We start from the raw sequence: 21,713 nt of genomic DNA on the forward strand, positions 1-21,713 counted from the left end.
TATTATTATCCTAATGTTGCTACTTTATCCGAGATGAGACAAACATCGTGGAGGCCCGCAAAATGGCATTTAGGTGGAAGAGGATTACAGCGAAGCTGGGACTGAGTATCCCCATGGTGCTGCTGATGTTCAAGTATGGTTTCCTCCATTCTATATGAATCAATTCTAAACTGAGAGACATGGACTATAGAGGTGCGATTGCACCTACAATTGGACTCGCAATGTACATCCACCATTTTCAGCCAGACTAGCCAAATGTACTAATATCCTGCAGATACCAGAGCGATGCCGTGGCTAGGAAGTTCTCTACCATTGGCTATCTCATTCCCATAATTTCGATCCTCACGATTCCAATTGCGCCACGAGCCCGATTCTTTCAAAATCTCACAGTGGCCATAGTATGGACCCATTGTTCGCGTGTTTGGTTTTCCTGTGCTAACATTTTGCTCGGTACGGTAGCTCTCAGTTGGATTGGCAGTCTCACTATCTTTCCTATCAATGTGGTGTGCCGTCCGGGCTCGCGCAAATACGACCCATCTACCTCCGGCAGGAAGCGCAGGTGGTCCAGTTGCTGGTGCTCATGTCAGCCCGTATAATGCCGCTGCAAGTGTCAACATGGCAATATGGTTATCATTCGAAGTGTGGCTGGCAAACACGTATGTTGCTGAAGTCCTTGTTATAATATCCCAAATTTGATGGATGGAGTAGGTTCCGTGCTTTTCGACCACAATACTTCATTCCGTCGATAATCTTCTCGATTTTCATTCAGGTGACGGCGACATATGGAAGTCAGTTCGCAACGATGGATGAAGCTGGATCTCTAAGTGAGACTTCCATCTGAGAGCATAGCAATATACATTTGCTAATTGTAAGAAACTTCTCCAGTCAAACACCTAGTGGAAACATTTTTTGCGGGGTTTGGACTAGCAGCAGCAGTCAATGTGATTATTATTCCGCTCACTTCTCGGAAGATTGTCAGCATGCACATGACGGAGAACTTCAACGCGATCCAGAGAGCACTGGACGCGCAGCGTGAATTTACGCAATCCCTATCGTTGGGCGACTGGCTTTTTATGCATGGTAAGCCAGATGTCTCTCAGCAGGAGACAACAACATCATGGCCAGAAGCAAAAACCCTGAAACATACAACCATGGAAGCTACCATAGCCCTTGGAAAGGTGACATCGGAAATGCGCTACGCAAAACGTGAAGTCGGTTGGGGTTACCTCGGGCCAAAAGAACTAGCAAACATCAATCACCTCCTGAAGAGGCTAATGGCCGCAATGCTGTGGATGGAGTCGCTTGCCAAAGTTACCAGACGAATACCTCACTTATTAATCCAGGTGGAAAGCATGTCTCACGAAGAGGAGCAACAGAAGTGGTGTTGGTTATTCGAACAGAGGCACGGGTCCACTGAACAACTCATCCAAGCCATGAAAGAGGGTCTAGACCACTCTGTGCATATGCTTCGCCTCAACAAAGCACCGGCGGCATCTCAATCGGACATTGAAGCCAACAGAAATCACACGAGCACACACTTAGAAGAGAAAATTGACAGCTTTCTCCGAGAACGACAGAGTCCATTAGATACCTGGCTCTCATGGACAGGCATACGCCAATCTCCTGAAATATCCAAAGGGGTGAATACTCGGCAACGTGAACGTTATCTATTTCAGCTCTACTTTCTTCTGGATGTAGGATCCTCCTAAACCCTGGATTGAAATCGTATACCTAACTTTTGTTGCAGTTAGAATCTTCGCTTATTGCAATCGCAAGAAGAACCCTAGATCTGGTCAAATATGCGGATTTGAAGGTGAGCGACGGTACCATGCACAAAAAAAGACTGGTGCTTCCATCATGGAAGCAAATGAAAAAATGGTTCTGGGCCTCATTGTCTAGGGAAGACCGAGAACTGGATTATTATCTGTACAGCAAAAGATCCGGAACTGCCAGAATCTACCTGGACGATGTCCTACAGACGGACACAGATCCAGAACACCTCCCCCCACAAAGCAAGTGGGAGATGTTTGGCGATAAACTCCGAAGAGGCTTTCATTTCTTTGGGTCGCCTGAGTCGGTGTTTGGCTTCCGAGTAGCAGTCGCTACCATGACTGTTTCCATTGTTGCGTTTCTCAGAAACTCGCAGCATTTCTACATCGAGCAACGCCTCATCTGGGGCTCAATCATGATTGCAATTAGCATGACTTCGACTCTTGGGTCAGCTATATATGGGCAATCAATGCGGCTTCTTGGAACATTCACTGCAATGGTGTTGGCATACATTGACTGGTTCATAGTTGACAAACAACCAGCAGGCGTCATTGTATTTGTTGGACTCACCATGTTTCTGTCCCATTACGTTTTAATTAGGATTCCCACTCACCCTGTGCCTCCTATAGTCCAAATGGTTACAGTAACGTTAATTGTGGGCTATGCACTTCAGGTAAAGAAGGTCGGGGTCATCTTCTCCGAGTCCAACGGGCAGGTATATCACGCTCTGTACGTGCTATCGCCTTATCGACTCGCTGCTGTTGTTGGTGGCATCGGGGTTGCTTTCATCTTCACATACTTCCCGGCTGTGACTACAGTCAAAAATTGCTTCCGGAGAGATCTTGCGTCTTTCCTGTATCTTCTCGCTCATTACTACAGCTCTGTGTACACGACAACCTCCATACTAATCAAAGGTCAGGCTGGAGATCGCAGCGACAAGAAGAGCCTCGGGAGAGTCCTTGAAAAAGCTCGCACTCGTGTGCTTTTCAAAGAAATCGTTCTCCTACAGGCAATGAAACAGCACACATGGTTCTTTGACTGGGAACCTACCACCGGGGGAAATTTCCCAGGGACGCCTACGATAAATTGGCCGAGCATGCGCAAAAGTGGGTTCGTTTCCTGATACCAGCTGTTGCAAGCACTGATATCTTTCTCAGCGTACTTCAACTTTCGGTAACATTAGTCGAAATAGCTGCTTCATTTCATCTCACCGGCCCGATACCCTCAGAGCCTTGGGACGAAGACATCAGAGCGCTCATAACATCTTTGGACATGAAGTCTCATGAAGTAACATTTCTTCTCACGACATTATCAGGTGCCATTAAAACGGGTAGTCCACTGCCTCTTTATCTCAAGGCGCCCAAACTTCGTCTGCCTACCGAGCTCCTCGCTACTGCTGCTCCCGACGCAAGCCTTGTTAGTCCAGAAAATTTCAACCAACCGTTGTTTTCAGCCATTGCCTCTATGGAGATGACTATGATGGCCTTAGAAGATGATCTATCTCAACTTTTATCCGGAACGAAAAAACTTGTTGGACAGTTGAACTTGTTGACAGACACTGTCCCCAGCGAAGACTTGACTGCTAATATGAATTCAATCATGGCGATGGAAAAAAGAGATTGACTTATGTATATTCATTAATATAGGATAGAATACAAAAGCTTTCTGAATATCTTCTAGACAAAAAGCTAGGCAAAAAGTCAGAGGAATGATCTTCACTCTTTAAGTCTGCTTATCAATGTCCTGTTCCTTCCATATTGACATCTCTTTAAAGCCAAAGTCCTCAACCTCGACATAATCCGCTGCTTGAGGTCCCAAATGGACGATCTTTCCAAAGAACTTGACGACAATGAAGATGATCCTGGTATAAGATAGTGACCGAATGAGTACTCGCATAATCCAAACACCGCAAGCAATTTCTGGATTGATAATGTACGGCTGACCAGGGGCTAGCTCCTGCCCATCCTTGACGATAGGTCGCATTTGCTCATTGTACTTTGCAAGTGCAGCTGAAGGGTCCGGACTCTTTCCTTTGATATAATTCTGGAGCTAACCTGCCAGCTTGTAGGCTGCGCTAAAAGCCAAGGTGGTGCCCAAGCCCGATATGGGAGAGGCGCAATAGCTTTCCAATCTCTAATAAGACTTTTGAAGAGGTCGCCTAAAGGCCAAAGTGATAATGGAGGGAAAATTGACTTACCCTGCGTCACCCAGGAGCACCACCCTTCCTTTACTCCAACTCTCCATTTTTACCTGCGAGACAGCGTCATAGTAGAAGTCGTCTGTTACTTTCATCTCCCGAATGATCCTGTCGCACTCCCACCCGGCGTCTTTGAGGTATTCCTCCAGCAGTGCCTTCTGCGCTTCAACACCTCTATTCCCCTTCATCGCGACCTCGACAAATTTTGCGTCCTTCTCATTCACAACATACATGAAGATAGTGGACCTCAATCCAAGGCTGTCTGGTCGTAACATGATACCGCGCCGACCAGGAGCATGAAACCACCGTCTCCACTTACCGTCCTGTTCCTCGCGTGGGATGCTGAAGAAGCCGGCAAACATTCCTATCCGCTTCAATCGGTCTTTCTCGCCTTCTTCCCTCCAGACCATCTTCCGTGTCCGACTTTGCATACCATCAGCTCCAACCAGAAGATCAAAGCTTCTTGACTCGCCGCTCTTAGCAAAGTGCACATGCACCTGGTTGTTATCCTGCTCGATCTTATCGAGATAATCTCCAAATATGTACTCAATGCCCTTAGCACCCTCGTTCTCAGCTTCAGCACTGACCCGCTGGCTGTTCCTCCAACACAGTTCAGCAAGCCTACCTCTAAGAATCTCAATGTCACTTGTTGGCATCTGTATCTCGCCGGTCTTATCAACGCGGTTCTGTGACCAGACGCGATTGTGCTCATCAACTAGCTGGACCCCTTCTTCTCCAGTGGTAGAAGCTCGAATCTGTGCCTCGAGCCCTAGCTTGCGGATGATGGTCACACCCGCGCCGCGAATGTCAATGTTCTGGCCGCGCAGATGGGCGCTGCGCGTGGACTCGCGCTCCAGAATGGTGATGTGAGGCTTCTGGGCGGCAGGGATATCTGCTAGCAGTAGAAACGACGCTAGTGTCGGACCTGCTATCCCACAGCCAACAATCAGGATATTTTGGGGGCAACATGTTGCCTTTGGATGCGAGATGATAGCGCGCTCTTCCAGCAATGTGATTTATGAATAAGGAGCTCGCGCAGGAGGCCAAAGAAAATCGGATTCGATGTGTCAAGTACTTCATGCCCCTGATTGGAGCACAAAGGGGTTTTATGGTGTGATGGTGTACTTCCTTGGTCTTTCGGCCAACAAAAACAGATTCGGGCCCGAGGGCATTCCCATACTCTGACTGGTGTTTCGTCGGTCTCACCCCGCACCTGCGGCGCTTCGTTTGGGGGCCATTCCTGCTTTCCAATGTAACATGCACCCTTATAGTGCCTAAAGAGTAGACATTTCTTAACGCCCGTGCGCTCCACGGCTTGCCAGTGGGAAAGTCTAAGTAAGAGAAGCAAATAGTGGGAACCTATGGAGGCACACCTTGCTATGCGCGCTGATTGAATTAAGGTAAATCTAGGATAATATGCTCTGTCGCATAACGGGGCAGGTGAAATATTTTTGGTAATAAGATTGGTTGAATAGAATACATGTTCACGTTGAGGATGGTACAAATGAAATTATTGCTGAAACATGCTGGAGAAATGACAATGGCATGAAGAGACAATTACGTCAAATAAAGATAAATCTATGCCCTGCTTATCTTTTCGAGATTACCTTAGAAACCACCAGCCATAACGACACCATAGTAGCGTCGGCTCATCTCCACGGTCTGTAGGACGCGAGCATCACCAGTCAAGGGAAGACCAAGAACTGCAGAGGATTCAACGGACTAGATTTTGAGTTAGTAAAATTGTCAAACGAGATTGGAAATTCTTGCATAGAGCTGGGTTCATCACTAACCTGAACATCCTCATGGGTGATCCAGCCGGCCAAGGCACGACTCATTTCCTTGAAAGCAACACGTTCTTCTAGACCGTCCATGCCGGAACTATCGCGAACGCGGTCACCCACGGCAACCAGTGCGTTGACAAGGCGAGTCAGACGAGTGGGGTCACGTCTGCCGCGAGGTGCAGTGGCCAAGCGCAAGAAATCCTCGTAGATACCACCGCCAGAGGCCCAGCCGCGCATCTTGCGTTCAGGACCATCGCCGAAACCCGTGACAAGCTTCTCCAGAGTCTGGTAATCGCGCGAGATGACAGTTGTGGGCCCAACAATGCGACAGAAGGTAGCATGGGCATCGTTCCAGTGCTTGCCGCGGATAAGGCAGTCGACTTCACGGATGGCATCACCACGATCACGGGCAGCAAGGGCCTTGGCAACCCAAAGCCAGGCATCGGGAATTTGAAGGTCAACAGTCATGTGGAGCCAGGCGGGGTCAGTACCGGCGCCATCGGGAGACGTGGGGTCGGGAAGGTCTGCACCATATCGAGCAAGAGTTTCTTGCACAGCACGCTTACGATCATCGGGTCGCGACAAGTGAAGAAGAACAAAGAGAGCCGAGGAAACATCTCCAGCAGCGATCAGTTCCGAAGCATAGTCCCAAACCAGATGATCGACTTGGACTTGATTGATCTTGATCGCGTTGTTCTGTCCCACGACAGTAGTGAGGACGTGATGCAGTTGGAAGGACAAGCGGTTGGTCAAAAGGTTGCCAGACAAAGACTGGGGGAGCAGCGCCGCAGGGAGCTCAGTAGCAGGAACCTTTGTGTTTCCGCAAGCCGCCGAGTATGCCTTCAGAAGAACCCATAACGGAGACTCACGTCCAAGAGTGTCTGAGCCAGGCTGCACAGTAGTACGAGTATTGGCACTTTGCGCGGGGTGGGGGAAAGCAGGCTCGAGGCCAGTGGCTAGGTCTTCAAGGAACTTGGAGACAGCGGCCTCAATAGGCTCATCCTCGGTGATACCATACCAAAGGCGGAGACCAAAGGCCTGTAGCCAATCCAGCTCGAAGCGCTCGGTGAAAACAAAGCTTGAAGCTCGGTCTTCTAGTGCACCGCCCGCTTTGCCCTCACTGCGAAGACCATTGCCGGATACTAGCTCATAGAGAGCTCGGACAGGCTCAGTCATCTCCGAGAGAACATTGTTTTGGCGCCAAACCTCAATCTGATTGGCCATGTCTGCCTTTGAGGTGGCATCCCGACCAATCTGTGCAACCACAGTCGCCAGGTGATAGTTTTGGCTATCAACTAAAGTTTTGCAAGCCTCTTCAATTCGGTGAGAGCACAGAAGGTGGACAGCGCGCTCTTCTGGAGAGCGAATATGGTCCAGATCCTGAGTGTGGCGATCACGAATGATGTTCTTCCACAGGCGGGTCAACCGATCCTTTTTAATTCGATGGGCAAACTTGGGTCGCAGCTGCGGAGGCACACCCGCTGAAATGTCGTCCTCGATCTCATCATTGAACAAGATATTGGCCAGCTGCCAGATTAAACGTTCTTCCTCTGGGGCCGGCTGGATGGCGAATTCGCGAAGATCAATCTTGGCCAGACGGACCAAGGGTATCCCATCGACCCGCTGAATGGTAGACTGCTGATTTTGCACATTAAGGATATCTGTGGACTAGATTCAAAATCAGCGAAAGTTTTCAACCTCAAGATTAATGGAAATCTACCTCAATTGGTGGATTGTAGCCTAAAATCGTGACATCCCTCGCCTCACTGAAGATGGAGTATCGTTCCTTCCATCGATTATTCGTGTCTGAGAAAGGCTCATGAAGGTCATCCTTGGCACAGATAATGGTGTCCATTGGACCCCAGCGGGGTTTAAAAGACTCATGGAAAGCAAAGTCCTTCTCATCCATTTGGGCGGTATCAGCGAACGTTTTTGGTTGTTTGTTGTAAGGCCACTGTACCGAAGAAAGAGAATAAAATTTAGCTCATGTGATCTCAAATTGGTCAACTATCTGCGGGGGTGGGGAATGGTGGTGCTAGGTACAGGATGGGTAAATATGACAGGGGTAAACAAGAAATAAGGCATGAACACAGGGCATAAATAGATCGAGAGTGAAGGGAAAATCAAGTGTAAAGCAAGGTAGGGGAGCGAACCTCAAGGCCCTTGGGCTGCGATTTCGAAGCTTTCAGCTGAGAAGCTGCGTTTTGCTTCTTGGGCTGCTGCTGGAATAGCGAATTCATCAGGTCGATACTGTTGGTAAACCCCTTCTTGGGAGATGCCATTTTCTCTGATGGTGATTCCTCACTCAAGAAATGTCGGTCGGTGAAAGCACTGGCTTGAATTTCTCGCAGAGCATCACGGTTCTGCTTTCGAGGGCTGATAGTTCGCTGGAGCTGCTCAGTCCAGTCGCCGCTGAGATTCAAACGAGGCTTGGGTGGTGTGCCGAAGGGCTTAAAGATAGGCTGGGTGGTTTCCAGAACACTGCTCTGGTCATCGTCCTGCTCCACGGTGCGATGAAGACTGGGAAAAGAACCCGCCATGTCCATATCCCCTTCTTCATCAGATCCAACTATCGAGTCGCCAGATTGCTGGCTCTCGGTGACGTCGTCGTCATGCTCAGTAGTCGAACCCGCGGAGCCTTCCTCTAAAAAAGACTCGGTCTCACCCTCGGAACCCATCTCTTGGTCTTCTATGGCCATGGCCTGATTTCCGAAAGAGCCAGGGACCAGCTTGTGCTTCTTAAAATCGAAGGTGTCATCATCCATACCCGCCATAGATCCAACAAACGACTCGTCGATTGAAAAGGTCGCGGACTGCTCAAAGCTGATGGGGTGGTCGGCCTTGGGAGTGCGATTGTCAGGTCCTGCACTCATAGTGCTCTGATCAAGACTCTCACCTTCTTCATCCTCATCATAGTCAAGTCCATACGTGGTAAAGTGAGGCACAGTGAAAACCCAGGTGCCAGTCTCAAGCTCATAGTCGATGAACTGGGTATCCGTCACCTTCATCAAACGGTCAATGTGCTTATCAAAGAGTGGTCCATTGGTGACGGGGGATGGCTTCTTCTTATCACGACCACGCGGCCAGGAGTTCTCGATACGTAGAGTGGAAGGCACGTTGAGACCCTTACCCATAGGAGGCTTGATTGATTCATCAGGATACACAGTGATCTTCCGAAGACCAATATCCACGATTCCATTGAAGATATTGTCGATATCAACGGTAGTAAGGTCAACGGGACCATTGAAAGTGACCTGTCCACAGTTCTGGCGACCGACAGTGAAGTCCACAACGCGCTTCAACTGATCGCGGCTCATCTTCTGGAGCTGCGCTGCAGAGGGGGACATCCAGTAGTCACCGGGCTTGGGGTCACCAGTAGGAACGGTAAGGTGCTTGGCGGCAGTAGGGACGGGCTCGCCATTCTCAGGAACGACGGCGAGGTCGCGGCTGACGGATTCCATTTCGGGACGGTCAATGGCATCGATACCGTTCAGACTGCCACTCTTGCGAGTAGACCGAAGGAAACCGAGCTCTGCGGGGGTAGGTTCCGGACTCTTGGACTCCACGCGAACTAGCTCGCCACCAGAAACGCCAGGCGAGTCAAAGCTGACCTTCTTCTTCAACTTGTCGGTAGGCTGGGAAGCATCCTCACCATTGGTGATGGGAGCGGGCGATGTGCTGGCGGGACGAGCAAAGAGATCGCTCCGCAGGCTACGATCAATTGTAAGACGCTTGAGACTGCTTCCGTTACCACGACCACTGCCAATTTGCAAGGCACCGGGAGACAGAATGCTATCCGAATCTGGGTTGAAAGAGTTGCGAAGGTTGCTAGTGGAGTAACTCTTACTGAAGCTGCGCCCAAAGCTGCCATTGACGCTGCCACGCAGACTGCCGCTGCTAGGTCCAGAGCCCAACAGACTGTTTCCAAGGCCAGGGGTGCTGGCCGCACTGGAGGGGGATCCATAAGTAGAATAGGAGAATCCATAGCCCTGATTCCTCTTGGGGGGAGTGATGAGACGGTTCGCAGCATGAGGGGTCATGTTGTAAACAGGCAGCGGGGTTCGCTGCTTCTGCTTCATAGTGGAAGAGAGGGGAGTAGCCAAAGGACCAGGAGACGGCGCATTGGGTGCTGGCAGTCCCGAGAAGATAGACTGGCTACCGTAGGGGTTACCCTCAAGGAGGGATGAGGTAAAGCTACCGGGGGCGGGCTGCTGGGGCTGTTGAGCCTGCATGGGTTGCGAAGACCCAAACATGCTACCACCAGCCGGCTGTTGCTGCTGGTTCTGGCTTCCGAAGAGGCTACCACCAGTGTTCTGAGCACCAGTACTTTGAGTATTGCCAAACAAACCTGTGCCACCTGTTGAGCCGAAAAGGCTAGGCTTCTGCTGCTGCTGGGGTTGCGTGTTGCCCAAAAGCCCACCACCTGTGGACTGCTGAGGTTGACTGGCACCAAAGCCGCCACCGAACGCACCGCCGGTGGTGCCGGTAGAGCTGCCAAAGAGACCACCAGGCTTTTGCTGCTGCTGATTTTGGTTGCCGAAGAGCCCACCTCCAGTGTTGGCCGACTGATTGAACAGTCCGGTACCGCCCTGTTGAGCCTGCTGTTGCTGTGGCTGCTGTTGGTTATTTTGTCCGAATAGAGATCCAGTGTTTCCGCCAGCAGCACTGTTACCGAACAAGCCAGTGGTCCCAGATTGCTGCTGAGTGTTGTTTGCGCCGAAGGTACTACCCGTATTACCAAATAAGGACTTGTTCTGGGTTTGATTCTGCGCCCCGAAGCCAGTCAGAGAACTCGTTCCAGTCTGCGGCTGGGCACCAAAAGGCGCGGCTGTAGCAGTTGCGCTACCGAAGGGGTTGGAAGCTGTGGTTGTTTGCTGAGTGCCAAATCCACCACTGCCAAAGCCACCAGTGCTGGGGGTTCCCGCGCTACCGAAAGCAGGCTTGTTTTGCTGCTGGTTCTGACCGAACAGAGAGCTGCCAGTGTTGCCGAAACCCCCAGTTCCAGTGCTGCTGCCAAATCCTGTACCGGTTGCTCCTGCGGTGCCGAAAGCAGATGGCTGCGCTGCAGCCGTTGTTCCTGTGCTTCCGAACAAAGAACCTGCAGGCTTGGCTCCTCCGAAAAGTGGATTGGAGTTAGTGGAGCCGAATGCGCCGGTGGTTTGTGTTTGTCCAAAGGCAGAGGGTGCACTTGTAGCTGCGGCACCACCAAAGGGTGTAGCACTCGCCCCGAAGCCAGTGGCTGGCTGAGATCCAAAACCACCTGTTGCAGGTGTACCGAAGGCAGAGGAACCGAAAGCACCGGCCTGACCGCTTCCGTTGCCGTATCGACGGCCTTGTTGATAATCAGCCAGTCTTAGTTCTTCGAACGAGAACTTGCTGTATGGTTGCATGAAACTGACGCTCTGGTAGTGGTTTGTCGCACTGGTGTTGGTGTCCTTTTCAGTGAAGGCACTGAATGGAGTGCCACCAGTGCCTTCACAGGGAGGCAAGGCACCTTGGAAAGCAGTACCAGTACCGGTGCTGCCAAAGCCTCCACTAGGCGCAGCAGTGTTTGTTGCCCCGAAGCCGGTTCCTGAACCAAAGCCACTGCTGGTGTTCGTGGTGCCGAAACCTGTACCAGGAGTTTTGCCGAAAAGACTTCCACCGGTGTTTGTATTGGCGGTATTGGTGTTACTGCCAAAAGCACCAGTGTTTCCGGTACCGAATCCACTGCCGGTAGAGCCAAATGCGTTGCCTCCAGCAGCTGCATTGTTTCCGAAAACACCACCTGTTGTGTTGGTAGTTCCGAAGCTCGCGGGACGATTCTGTCCGAAGAGTCCACCAGATTGGTTATTAGTGTTGGTACCGAATCCTAGGAATCATAACGTCAGTAAGCTCGAGCGGAAGCAGGAAAACGAAAAGCAGATCAGAAGGAAAATGTAAGCTCGGGAAAAACAAAACAAAGGACACAAAGCAAAAGTGCAAGAGAGGAGTAGCTCGACTCGGACGAGGGTATCCTCATGTGTGGACCACTCAGGCTCCATGGAATTCTTCAGGTTTGCCGATCAACGTTACCGCCCGTTGTCAACTGCCCCGGGAAGGCAGAGAAGACCACGCATGGAGCGTACTTCTCAGGCGCAACCGAGAGTGTGAATTCCATAGGACGCAGAGTAAGGGTCGGTCAAGAAAGATAGAAAGGCGTCCCAGGAAAGCCGGAATAGCGAAATCGCGAGCCTGTTGTCTTGAGCACGTACCTCCGCTGGCGCTGGAGCCGGCGCCGAAGCTGCTGGCTGTATTGCTACCAAACAAGCCACCACCAGTAGTTCCGGTTCCAGTATTGCTAGATCCAAATGCTGGGGTTCCGGTAGATCCAAAGCCTATATGGTAGGGGTGATCGCGGTCAGAGAGACTGGTTTCAAGCTGGGCCTCGCAACTCTTTCTGTTGTCACGGCGTCGCTGAGCATCGAGAAGAACCGCTGGAGATGTCGAAGAGGCCTGACGAAGGATTTCATGACTGGAAGATGGGATTGATTCCTTGCGCGTGTCATGGCCATGGCGGGTCGACGTCAGGAGCACCGGATTGTTGTTGAGAAGAGAGCGCCGAAGGGCGGAACGAGGTCACAGACGAAGAGAAACAAGGGGGATGGGAAAGGGCAATGGGGGAAAAGAATCGCAGATATGTGATATGATGCACCTACCTCCTGCAGTGTTATTGTTGGTGCCGAATCCAGAGCTCCCGAAGTTGGAGGTCTGGTTGTTCTGCCCGAACCCTCCTCCACTTCCGAAGAAAGACATTTTGTCGGTCGGGAGCTGAGGACGCTATGGGTGCATAGGTCAGGCTCGCGCAAGTAATGGGTGACGAAATCGTCCTCGACGATGGGTGTGATAACGAGGGTGGCGCGTGGGGAAAGAGAAGGGAGAGACGCGACAGAAATCAAGTCAAGTTTGCTGAAGGCAGGAGTATGATTATGTCAGCACGGGCAACAGTGATCCGTCACGTGGTTGCTGCCTTACTCGGATGCGGGATTGACTCGACTACACTCGTGCATGGATGCATGCAAAGACGGAGTGATGCAGAATTGTCGTGTAGTGGGGCGCTAGCCCTTCGATGTGAATCTCACATACCGAGCTGGTGAATGTCAAATTTGAGAGTTTGTGCAAGGTTGAAAATTGAATAGGGTGGGAAACATGAGATGAACTACTACATTCCCTCACAGCTGGGGGATATCGTTAATTTTTACACTACAGAGATGAAACAAAAGATCCAAGATAAATCGAAAATCACATGGCTCATGATGATACTGGTAGGGAATCTCAAATACATCAAGGGAAACTCATAACCGAACTAAAAAAAAAAGAAATGTCAACCTCCCACCTCAGAGTTTGTTATTGACCCTACTACGGAAAATATGCAATTAGTAAAACTGATCTCGAGCATTACACAGCATAGCTCAAGGGAACTCACTGTTTTCAAACATTATTATCGTAAATTTCATTGAGCACTCTCCTACTTCCGACGAGAAGCGTGAACAGTCTCGATGATCTTGTCCACAACGGAGGGGTCAGAAAGCTATGGAACAGATTAGCAATGTTCAAAGTAAAAATGCAAGCAAAAAGCAGGGTCGGAAAGCTTACTGTAGAGATGTCACCCAAGCTGTCCTCCTCGCCGCTGAGAATCTTGCGCAGAATGCGACGCATGATCTTTCCGCTGCGAGTCTTGGGGAGATCCTCCACAACGAAGACGGCCTTGGGAGCGGCGAAGGGGCCAATTGATTTGCGGACCTGCATGACCAGATCCTTGCGCACCTGATCGTTGGTCTCATTGCCTTCCTTCAAGGCTACGAAAGCATTCACGGCCTGGCCGGTCAGCTCGTCCGAAATACCAACGACAGCAGCCTCGGCAACCATAGCTAGGAGAAGTTAGCGATCTTGATTTTTTTTCCGCGTTCAGGAAATACTCACGGTGCTCAATAAGAGCAGCCTCGATCTCAGCGGTAGAGAGACGGTGACCGGAGACGTTAACAACGTCATCCACACGGCCTCGGATCCAGTAGTAGCCGTCGTGATCGCGACCAGCGCCATCTCCGGTGAACTAAATAATTGTCAACTTCTCGCCTCAAAAGCAGTTGTAGGTGTCTTACGTAGTAGCCCTTGTAGACGTTCAAGTAAGTGTCCATGTAGCGCTTGTGTGCTCCCCAGACGGTACGGGCCATGCTGGGCCAGGGTTGCTTGAATGCCAAGACACCCTCGACGTCGTTACCAGTGATTTCCTCGCCAGAGACGGGATCAATGATGGCAGGCTCAATGCCAAAGAAGGGCAAAGAGGCACTGCCAGGCTTGGTGGGGGTAATACCACCCAAAGGTGTAATGACGTTGGAACCAGTCTCGGTTTGCCAGTAAGTCTATCCACTTAGTTAGCATGTGCGCATTTTCTTTTTAGCTTTAGGGGTTTACCAACATCGCAAATGTGAGCTTCTTCCTTGCCAACAGATTCAAAGTACCACTTCCACACCTCTGCGGCGATAGGCTCACCAACAGATCCCAGGATGCGGAGGGACTTCATCTTATGGTGGATGTGCTCATCACCAGCCCGCTTCAGCAAGCGCAGAGCAGTAGGGGCGACATAGAACTGAGTCACATCGTACTTGTCAATGACATCCCAGTAACGGGAGAAGTTGGGGTAGGCAGGGGTAGACTCGAAAACAACGGTGGCACAGCCCAAGAGCAGAGGGGCATATACGACATAGGTGTGTCCGGTAATCCAACCCACGTCACCACCGCAGAAGTAGCGGTCGTCGTCGTGAATGTCAAATACGTATTTTCCAGTCATGGCAGCACCAAGCAAGTAACCGGCGGTAGTGTGCATGACACCCTTGGGCTTTCCGGTTGAGCCGGAGGTGTAAAGAAGGAAAAGAGGATCCTCGGAGCTCACAGGCTCCGGGGCGAGGTAGTTGGGGTACTTTTCGACCTCCTCGTGCCACCAAATATCACGGCCGGCGGTCCAAGGGACCTCGGCGCCGGTGCGCTTGAAGACGAGCACAGTAGACACATCAGGGCACTGCTTAAGTGCCTCATCAACAATGCGCTTGGTACCAATGACCTTGCCACCACGCTTGCCCTCGTCACTAGTGATGACGACTCTGGAGTCGGCATCAAGGACACGGTCACGCAGCGAGTCAGAGGAGAAACCGGCAAAAACGACCGAGTGCACGGCACCAATTCGCGAGCAGGCCAAGAAAGCAATGACTGCCTCCGGAATCATGGGGAGGTAGATGGCGACTGTGTCACCCTTCTTCACACCACGCTTCTTCAGAGCCCAAGCCACCCGAGAAACCTCGCGCAGCAACTCGCCGTATGTAATAGTACGGCCCTCGTTGGGCTCGTCAGCCTCGTAGATAATGGCCACCTTGTCGGGATTCTTCAGCGCATGGCGATCGACGCAGTTGAAGGAGGCATTCAGGGTTCCCTCGACGAACCAGGCATTGTCGCCGTTCTCGAACGAGCCGTGGTGAGTTGTCTGGAAGTCCTTGTCGAAAGTGAGCAACTCGCGAGCCATACGAGCCCAGAAGGTATCGGGGTCGCGGATCGATTCCTCATAGAGTTTCTTGTACTCATCAATATCCTTCAGATGAGTACCGGTGGGGTGCTTGTCGTGGAAAGCCTGAGGAACATGGAAAGTGTCGACCTCGTGGGCCTCGTGCACCTGCGTGGGCGACCAAATTAGCCATCAACGTGATCGCTCGAGAGACTGGGGAGTGGGGTGAGGCAAAAATCCACGGAGACACAGGAACTTACCACCGAGGGTTTGGGGGCAGTCGACATGATTTGTGAGCCTCTGGGCACAGAGAATGAAGTGAGAGAAAAGCGTCGCAAACCTCTGGAGGTGGAGAGTCAGAACAATTTCCAAGAATGTGGAGGGGGACGAGATCAATAAGCTCTTGATGAGAAAGAGAGGGAGACTTACTGGGGACGGGGCGGTTTACGGAGGGAAGAGAGACAAGGGAGGAGCAAAGCAGAGAAATAAACCACGGGGGATCCGCGGTGATTTAGTAGTCGGTCCATTCAGGCCATTGCCCACACAATCGCCCGGGCAGGTGGAGATCGACCCAACCATGAATACCTTTCCGTACGCGCTGTCACTACTTATTTTCGGGTGGGGGAAGTCCCCCGCCTGGTCGGGAGCAAGCTAGTATGCCGCATACAGCCCAAAATTACCGCCGGTGTATTGTACATACTAGTTCTAAAAAGTTACTCCTACATCTCAGGGGATCACAGGAATTCATGGTTCTCAATGGATCGAATAGCCGAATTCAGTATGCTAGTCAATCATAGTTGAAGCCGAGGTTAATTCGGAATAAATGATTTCTTCCAAAAGTTGTCTCTAATTAGGTAATTCCAAGGGCTGAATCGCAATATGTAATCCATATCACTAATGAGATCTACCTAGGGCTCTTCGGGGCTCTCTTTTTTTTTTTTAGCTGTAATTTGCATATATCAAAGGAAACGACGACTATGATCTCAACTTGATATGTGTCCTGCTCTGTAGTGTCGATGAATGATGGAAACTAAGATGTATTGAGAATACCAAACCATTAGTTGAATGGAGCTTAGCGCGCCCAACTGCCTCATGCGGTGTGGACCGTGCTTTTCCCGCTGGATGAGGAATGCGGGCTTTACTGAATGCAGACTCTAGTCGGCACATTGGATACTCTGCAGCCGACCAGGCACGATCGGAAAGTCACCTGGATTGAGTGAAATTCCGACCAAGCCCCTGTATGGGCAAAACACTAGAACGTGAATTTTGACTTCGGCCATGCGGGGGACAAGGCTCTTCCGTTGCTCCGGGGAAAGGTCAACAATAGAACCCTTCCCCTCCCTTCGTCCCCTTGTCACTTGTCCTTTAACACCATTTGTCCGAAGCGATCGGCCAGATTGCCTAGGTCCTACTTGGCATGCACTTTGCTCGGGTCAGATAGGTCGCAAAGTGGTCAGCAGCAGCTCGCTGGAGGAACGGGATCGGGTGTTTTGAATGTTGTTAACCGTGGACCTAGGTCAATCATCCGGGTGATCTCGCCACTTGCGATGTCATTGAATTCCCAAGCTTGTTTCTCTAGCTTAAAGAAAGTCAATACCATAAACGATGATATCACGATCCTTGAAGCTGTCACTGAGACCACATCCCACTTGATGTTACTTATTTCCCATGCTGCGGGGGCTGAGTCAGCAGGAGCGTGTGATTTGAATTCAATGTCAAAAGTTTATTTTGTACTTTCTTCCCTTCCCGAGAGTATTTATCTAGATCTTTATGATCGCGTGGATTCTCAACCTCATTTGTTATATAGGCCGAAATGGATCTAGTCATGAACTAACAAACACTTAAGCACCACAGTGGAGTCCACAAATCCTAGCCCAGTATGGTAACAGGTTATTTAATTTACACAAAGATTGTTGGTGGGTGGCTTCAAAACAACTGTAAGATTACAGTGGGATTGTGGGATTGTGGGGGGGGGGGAGAGAACGCCGTGGGACAGCCCCCTGTTCTTAAATATTATCACCAAGATCATCGGTTGCATTGCCAATGGGGCTCTGGGCGACTGCTCAATGGCGCCTAATTAAAAGTGGGAGATCTTTACTACTGTTGCACCCACAGGTTGCTAATGTAGTATTTCCACAAGACTATTACTTTGCAATTTTAATTGACGAAGATCAGTGGGAATACGAGCTGCAGGTCTCTGCCGCTTGCAACCCTTTGACATGCAAAAAAAAAAAAAAAAAAATACAAAAATACAATAAGCTCCACACATCCCACTTCGCGCGCCCCAACAACCCTCCTTTCCTGCAGCCTCGGGCTCGGCCTTCATATGGCAAAGCATGCGGGAACCAGAATAAAATACGTCCGGCAAACTCAGCTCACCGGACGAAGCCCGACTTTCCAGGACCCAATGAAGCCCGCGGAATTGCTTTACCGTGGGGCAAATCCACTTGCTTAGATTGTGGGCTCAACGAGCAAGTGTGCACCGAGAAAAGACCGCATTATCTCCTTGGTGGAGCCCCATTGATTCCATAAGCTGATTTTCTGTCAACAGCTATGGGGTCAGATCGATTCAATGCCGATTTATTGGTCAACGGTACTTTGTAAGAGACCTAATAAACTCGGGAAAGAGTGAGTTCCGCGTCGGTCCGAATCAATGCGACCCGTCTTGCCGAAATGCAAGATTCATTAACGGTCGCCATGCTCCGCTTATCGCCATGTACCCGGGCTCGATGGACGAAACCTAGATAACAAACCACGTGAGACTGGAGACTGTGACGATTGCTCAACTTTACCTCCATGTCGCTGATGGATACTACTTATCAACATCAATGGAGAGAGACCACAATCACTACATATCATCCATGGGTTCTTATCAGACGCATCGCTCTGGTAGCTCCCTGTAGCCTGCACCCTGCAATATTACATTCCCATCCTCTTGACCATCCGTTATGCTAATTGTAGACACCGACTCGACCCCACTCACTGCGGTAAATTGGCGTGATGTAACAAATCTATATTGTGGGTGAAATTGATCGCATCCTCTGTTACGTAGGGACATACCTTCCCTGATAGCATATGATCACCAAGATGAAAATCTTCAGCATGATATGAATAGACACCTCGAAGAGACTCTTCAACCAAGAACTCCAGAACTACTCCAAATGCTCTGCTAAACCATTGCTTAAGCACTAGAAGGAGTGATAAATGATCACAGGATAAAAAGGACCAGAGCTCAATTTTACCAATAAATCAACCCGTTCTGCACTTCATGGTAACATGATCTACACATGGGTCTTACTCAGGAACTCAAGAACTTATGTACTCCCAAAGTCAGCCATGGTAACGCAGCCATGACGATATCCAGAGTAAGGCTCACCCAATCTTGTACATAAATATAGTCAGAGCTCGAAAGACTTTGATCTACCGGTGGGTTCAGTCGTTAGATCATTCACATGGCATATGCGAACTTGTACGATCTCCAGTGCGCCTTCCCAGGGAACGATCTGTTCTGAGGGATACCCGAGGTCATGCCTACCTAGAATATCATTGATCTTCCGAATGGTCCCCTTATATAAGTGGTTGTGCTTGATTGCGCGTTATTAGTATGATTTGGGCAGCTGTTGAAAATCTGCAGAGCTAATGGATCACAAGAAGAGAGTGAAGTGCGATGGATCAGATAGCTGGCTGACTGTTGTTAGTGAAGAATGGTTGCGAGGAGGGTTGAGGGCTTTGAGATTTCGAAAAATGGACAGTCTCTGCGACTGTGGATTATCAGATTAGGGTCTTGGGCATACATTTGATAGTAATACATGGAGTGAATCGTTATCACCTTTGCCTGACTTTCTGGTCTCCAAATCAATTGCAATAATTGATAACAGAAAAGCCAAGTTTGTTCTTTTTCTACATCACCACGCTTCACCCATCTATCACTACAGCTGTGACAGTAAGCTCATAATGCTGAGCTATATCCGTAGACTGAAGAATGTAAAAAGGTCGAGGCGGTGTAGGACTGATTCAAGCTTATTTCCACATTTCTCTTTGTCTGGGGTCTCACCGCCCTTACCTGTGGGGTTTCACCTTCGTCATCTCAAGATAGCATGATCAGTCTCACTTTCTCGAAATGTCTCTGCAGCCATGCCGGACGATATGTCTATGATCCCATATAATGGGGGAAATCTTGATGTTGTCCTGTAAGTATTTGTCCCTAGTCTCTTGCTTCCCGGGCTGACAGAGGTTCAGCCGACATAACGACTCGGTGGTCGTCTATGATCATGACTCGCAACAGCTAGTTCTCCGCACTGCAGCTGATACGCGTGCGAATGACGTCGAGCTTTCAAATTGCCCTTTATGCCACCGGCCCATGCGAGATAGCAGTCGAGGTCGACAGCATGCGACCACGGACCCTGAAGGCGAATTCATCAACCCGAATTACTTCCGCATGCTCGATAACAGCCTCCCAAGCTCCACAAGCTCCTCTACCCCTCCTTCCCCGCATCTTCGCCTCGTTCAACCAGCTCTTTCTGACGGATCAGCTAGTCTCGGGCCTACTAGCTCTCCTTCTCAGAATCCTCATCAGACAGCGTCTCAAGGAATATCATCTGCCGCATTCAGTCAGGATTACTTCAAGAAGTTCTTTGTGGAGGAAAAAGTGCTAGGGAAGGGAGGAAAGGGCGTCGTACTGCTTGTCAAGCATGTCTTGGATGGTGTTTCTCTTGGACAATATGCCTGCAAACGAGTTCCGGTTGGCGACGATCATGAATGGCTAGAGAAGGTTCTTGGCGAAGTCCAACTCCTGCAGCATCTCTCCCAACAGAATTTGGTCTCTTATCGCCATGTCTGGCTGGAGAATGCTAAAATTAATGTCTTTGGTCCGAGCGTGCCATGTGCCTTTATTCTACAGCAATACTGCAATTCCGGTGATCTACACAACTATATCTGTGGCTCCGTTCAGACATCAACCACCGCCCAGCAACTGAAAGCGCGACTCCGACGAAAATCAAAGGGCGAACCAGACTTGAACCCTGCAGGGCCTCGCATGCTACAGCTAGATGAGATTTATTCTTTCTTCCGAGATATCACATCTGGTTTGCGCCATCTACACACTAATGGGTACATTCATCGTGATTTGAAACCACAAAATTGTCTCCTTCATGAAACAACGGATGGTATGCGAGTCTTAGTGAGTGACTTTGGTGAGGTGCAAACACAGAATGCTATGCGCAAATCAACTGGTGCAACGGGGACATTGTCATATTGTGCGCCTGAAGTGCTTCGACGCGAATATCCGGAGGGGCCATTCGGCAACTTCACGTTCAAGTCCGATATCTTCTCCCTGGGTATGATCCTTTATTTTCTGTGCTTTGCAGAGCTTCCATATGCAAGTGCCGATATCATCAACGAAGAGAAAGAAGACTTGGACCAACTTCGCAAGGAAATCACCAGTTGGGCCGGTTTCGATCAAGCTCGGAGGAAGCGCCCTGATCTTCCAGAGAAGCTTTATAGCTTCTTAGAAAGGCTCCTTTCTGTGGACCCTGACAGAAGGCCCACTGCAGATGAAGTTCTGAATGGAATCCAAGCTGGTGCCAATGCCAATGAGTTTCGCTTCAAAAGAAACAGCTCAACCAGTCCCGACTTACCTACTGGTGCGAGAATCCGCCCTGTCGATAGTCCGCAGCCCTCTATGGATAGACGGGCCCTTTCGCCCGCCAAGAAAATGCCTCGCAGCCCTGTTGCATTTCGACGAGACTCGATGTTCGACACGAATGGGTTTGGGTCCAATTCGCCCTCTGGGTCAGAAGTTATAGATGGCAGGCCATCTCTCAGCCCCGACCAGGATATTGTTATTCGCCCCAGATACTCTACTTCACCGCCCATGTCCCCGGCTCGACACAGCCATGATGAATCAATCCATGATCGTCAACCGCAACATTTACCTCGTCAACAACTTCTTCCTCCGCCTCCAAGCAGATTCCCTTCCCTAGATTTCTTGAAAGCATACATATCATCACCAGGGCTGCAATTCTCGGTATTTCTGGTCAAAGTTGTCTCTGTTCTCCACCCATGCTCTCCTCTCTCCGTTAAACCTTGGATCCTCTACCCTCTTCTCCTACTCGCTGCGATAACTCTTGGTGCACATGACTCTCGGGTGCAAGGTCTAGCTATCATAGCACATATGCTCGTTGTCGGGGTCGGTATGCGTCTCGGTGCTCTATGCACTTGGCCCGGAGACTCAACTCTTGGCCTCTGAAATTCTGAACCATTGCATCCAATGCATTGATGACCTTTCATGATTATGCTTTTCATGATATCCTTTTCTTACGGCGCAATGGAGCTATTGCATATTTACTCTATCCATACTCAAAGAACAGAGGGAGTTCATCTCTCTGCTAGTAAATTATATTCATAAGTTGGGACCACCTGAATTACCAGTAATACATAGTACATAGAT

General features: G+C 50.0%; 5 protein-coding genes across 5 annotated transcripts; 2 read left to right on the plus strand and 3 right to left on the minus strand.

The window, feature by feature from the left end:
- Window positions 1-498: 498 nt before the first annotated feature.
- On the plus strand, window positions 499-3,393 carry N7503_009635 (aromatic acid exporter family protein; the record flags this gene model as incomplete). Its single annotated transcript, XM_057069181.1, has 5 exons — window positions 499-656; window positions 709-824; window positions 886-1,694; window positions 1,748-2,880; window positions 2,928-3,393. 5 exons carry the CDS (start codon window positions 499-501, stop codon window positions 3,391-3,393), a joined length of 2,682 nt encoding a protein of 893 aa, XP_056915792.1.
- A 99-nt stretch (window positions 3,394-3,492) lies between these two features.
- On the minus strand, window positions 3,493-4,936 carry N7503_009636 (uncharacterized protein; the record flags this gene model as incomplete). Its single annotated transcript, XM_057069182.1, is given in 4 exon segments — window positions 3,493-3,813; window positions 3,825-3,903; window positions 3,968-4,859; window positions 4,912-4,936. 4 exon segments carry the CDS (start codon window positions 4,934-4,936, stop codon window positions 3,493-3,495), a joined length of 1,317 nt encoding a protein of 438 aa, XP_056915793.1.
- Window positions 4,937-5,555: 619 nt separating this feature from the next.
- Window positions 5,556-12,635, minus strand: N7503_009637 (uncharacterized protein). Its single transcript, XM_057069183.1, has 6 exons — window positions 12,429-12,635; window positions 11,985-12,206; window positions 7,905-11,602; window positions 7,472-7,705; window positions 5,761-7,419; window positions 5,556-5,689 (listed from the first exon to the last, which is right to left on the minus strand). Exons 1-6 carry the CDS (start codon window positions 12,523-12,525, stop codon window positions 5,576-5,578), a joined length of 6,024 nt encoding a protein of 2,007 aa, XP_056915794.1. The 5' UTR covers window positions 12,526-12,635; the 3' UTR covers window positions 5,556-5,575.
- Window positions 12,636-13,237: 602 nt separating this feature from the next.
- N7503_009638 (acetate--CoA ligase) lies at window positions 13,238-15,792 on the minus strand (the record flags this gene model as incomplete). The annotated part of the gene is made up of 7 exons (XM_057069184.1): window positions 13,238-13,300; window positions 13,366-13,640; window positions 13,693-13,822; window positions 13,872-14,132; window positions 14,189-15,433; window positions 15,526-15,607; window positions 15,695-15,792. 7 exons carry the CDS (start codon window positions 15,790-15,792, stop codon window positions 13,238-13,240), a joined length of 2,154 nt encoding a protein of 717 aa, XP_056915795.1.
- A 3,590-nt stretch (window positions 15,793-19,382) lies between these two features.
- On the plus strand, window positions 19,383-21,512 carry N7503_009639 (protein kinase IKS1; the record flags this gene model as incomplete). The annotated part of the gene is made up of 2 exons (XM_057069185.1): window positions 19,383-19,455; window positions 19,505-21,512. Exons 1-2 carry the CDS (start codon window positions 19,400-19,402, stop codon window positions 21,510-21,512), a joined length of 2,064 nt encoding a protein of 687 aa, XP_056915796.1. The 5' UTR covers window positions 19,383-19,399.
- Between the last annotated feature and the right edge of the window lie 201 nt (window positions 21,513-21,713).

Source organism: Penicillium pulvis (genome assembly GCF_028828015.1).
Source record: "Penicillium pulvis strain IBT 33274 chromosome Unknown scaffold_8_segment0_segment0, whole genome shotgun sequence".
NCBI lineage: Eukaryota > Fungi > Ascomycota > Eurotiomycetes > Eurotiales > Aspergillaceae > Penicillium > Penicillium pulvis.